The sequence below is a fragment of the Pseudomyrmex gracilis genome, unplaced genomic scaffold (assembly GCF_002006095.1).
Source record: "Pseudomyrmex gracilis isolate BER0280 unplaced genomic scaffold, ASM200609v1 scaffold_133, whole genome shotgun sequence".
Lineage (NCBI taxonomy): Eukaryota > Metazoa > Arthropoda > Insecta > Hymenoptera > Formicidae > Pseudomyrmex > Pseudomyrmex gracilis.
In genome coordinates, this window is record NW_018020717.1 from 128,717 (window position 1) to 130,240 (window position 1,524).

At 31.3% G+C, this 1,524-nt stretch overlaps 2 protein-coding genes across 2 annotated transcripts in view; one reads left to right on the forward strand and one right to left on the reverse strand.

Moving 5' to 3' along the window:
- Nucleotides 1-1,524, forward strand: part of LOC109856763 (apoptosis-resistant E3 ubiquitin protein ligase 1) — an 87,334-nt gene that overhangs the window by 62,299 nt on the left and 23,511 nt on the right. The window lies entirely within an intron of this gene.
- Nucleotides 640-1,524, reverse strand: part of LOC109856761 (peroxidasin homolog) — a 2,738-nt gene continuing 1,853 nt past the window's right edge. Inside the window, exon 3 of the mRNA XM_020432392.1 lies at nucleotides 640-1,204. Within this exon, the coding sequence (XP_020287981.1) occupies nucleotides 854-1,204 (351 nt within the window). The 3' untranslated portion in view covers nucleotides 640-853. The remainder of the gene's footprint in view (nucleotides 1,205-1,524) is intronic.

The window sequence follows — 1,524 nt, forward strand, 5'->3', positions numbered from 1 at the left end:
TAGTAATATTGATAAGAATATAAAAAGCCTCTATAGAAAAACATATATATCTCACTATCGAAAAAGACTATGTTCTTAAATTAAGAATATATTCTTAAATAAAGAATATATGCTTAATTTCAGAAGAATATCATCTAAAATGTTTAAGAAGATTTTTTAAATATAAAATCTTCTACTTACAAAAATATAATATTTTTTCGGTGTATATATATATATATATATATATACACGTACACCGAAAAAATTGTATTCTTGTTTTGAGGATATCCCACTTACTTTAAGTATATTTTATACTAAAATAGGCGCCAACAAGAGTTTCTTATTTTAAGAGGAAAATCCTCTAATTAGTAATATTGATATAAGAATATATACTGATTAGAATATAAAAAGCCTCTATAGAAAAACATATATATCTCACTATCGAAAAAGACTATATTCTTAAATAAAGAATATGTTCTTAATTTCAGAAGAATATCATCTAAAATCGCTAAGAAGATTTTTTAAATATAAAATCTTCTACTTACGAGAATATAATGTTTTTGGTGAGCGAATCCAAAAGTTGAATTTTTTAGTTTTTTTTTTTTTTGCGCGACTGATGTTAATTTTGAAGTGATTTTATGATCTTTTAAGTAGAAAATTTATTTATTTATTTATAGAAGATAATATTTGTGAAAATTAATTTTTTTATCGGAACAATTAGACAAGTTTTACATTTCAGAACGTAATTGTTATTACATTGCAAATTTTTGTATTTCAGCAAAAACCATAGTTTTAAGTAGGTAACGCGTTATTTAGCGAAAGAATTTTAAAAAGTTTCAACAATTGTTGTGCACAATTGTGTATCTGTCGCGCGTTACACAGTCGACTTGGTTTCGTACAACTGTCGCAACAGTTTCCTCACTACGTGCCCGTTGGTGACGACTTCCCTGCCGTGTCTGTAATTGCGGGCGACACATTGCGTGAGTTGGTTTCTCATGTAAATGCAATCCTGAGGAACGAAGAGTGGAGACGATTCGGCTGTTGATAAACCGGTTCGCAGCTGATTGAACAGATTCAGAATAACGCACTCTTTCATCAGAATCTCGGATTCGGCCACTTTGCCGTCATCCGCGGTGCAAAGCCACAAGATATTGTCCAGCCAATCGTCCTCCCCGCGCTGCTCGGTCCTGTAACCGATACCCAGATCTTGCAGCCACAGCGTCAACTGTAATAATACAATCGAGAAAAAAAATTGAAACTCTCGGTCGATTTCCCTTCGTATTAAAAGTCCTTCGTCTATGCTCGTCGCGTGATAACGCGACACGAGCGGAATCAGTTTCCGGTTTTGATATTACGAGCGGCGATAGATGGAAATGTTGCTCGGGATTTTTTTTGTTTTTTCTTATATCTCATCGAATATATACACCGAAAAAATTATATTCTTGTAAGCAGAAGATTTTATACTTAAAAAATCTTTTTCAAGATTTTAGATGATATTCTTCTGAAATTAAAAATATATTCTTTATTTAAGAATATAGTCTTTTT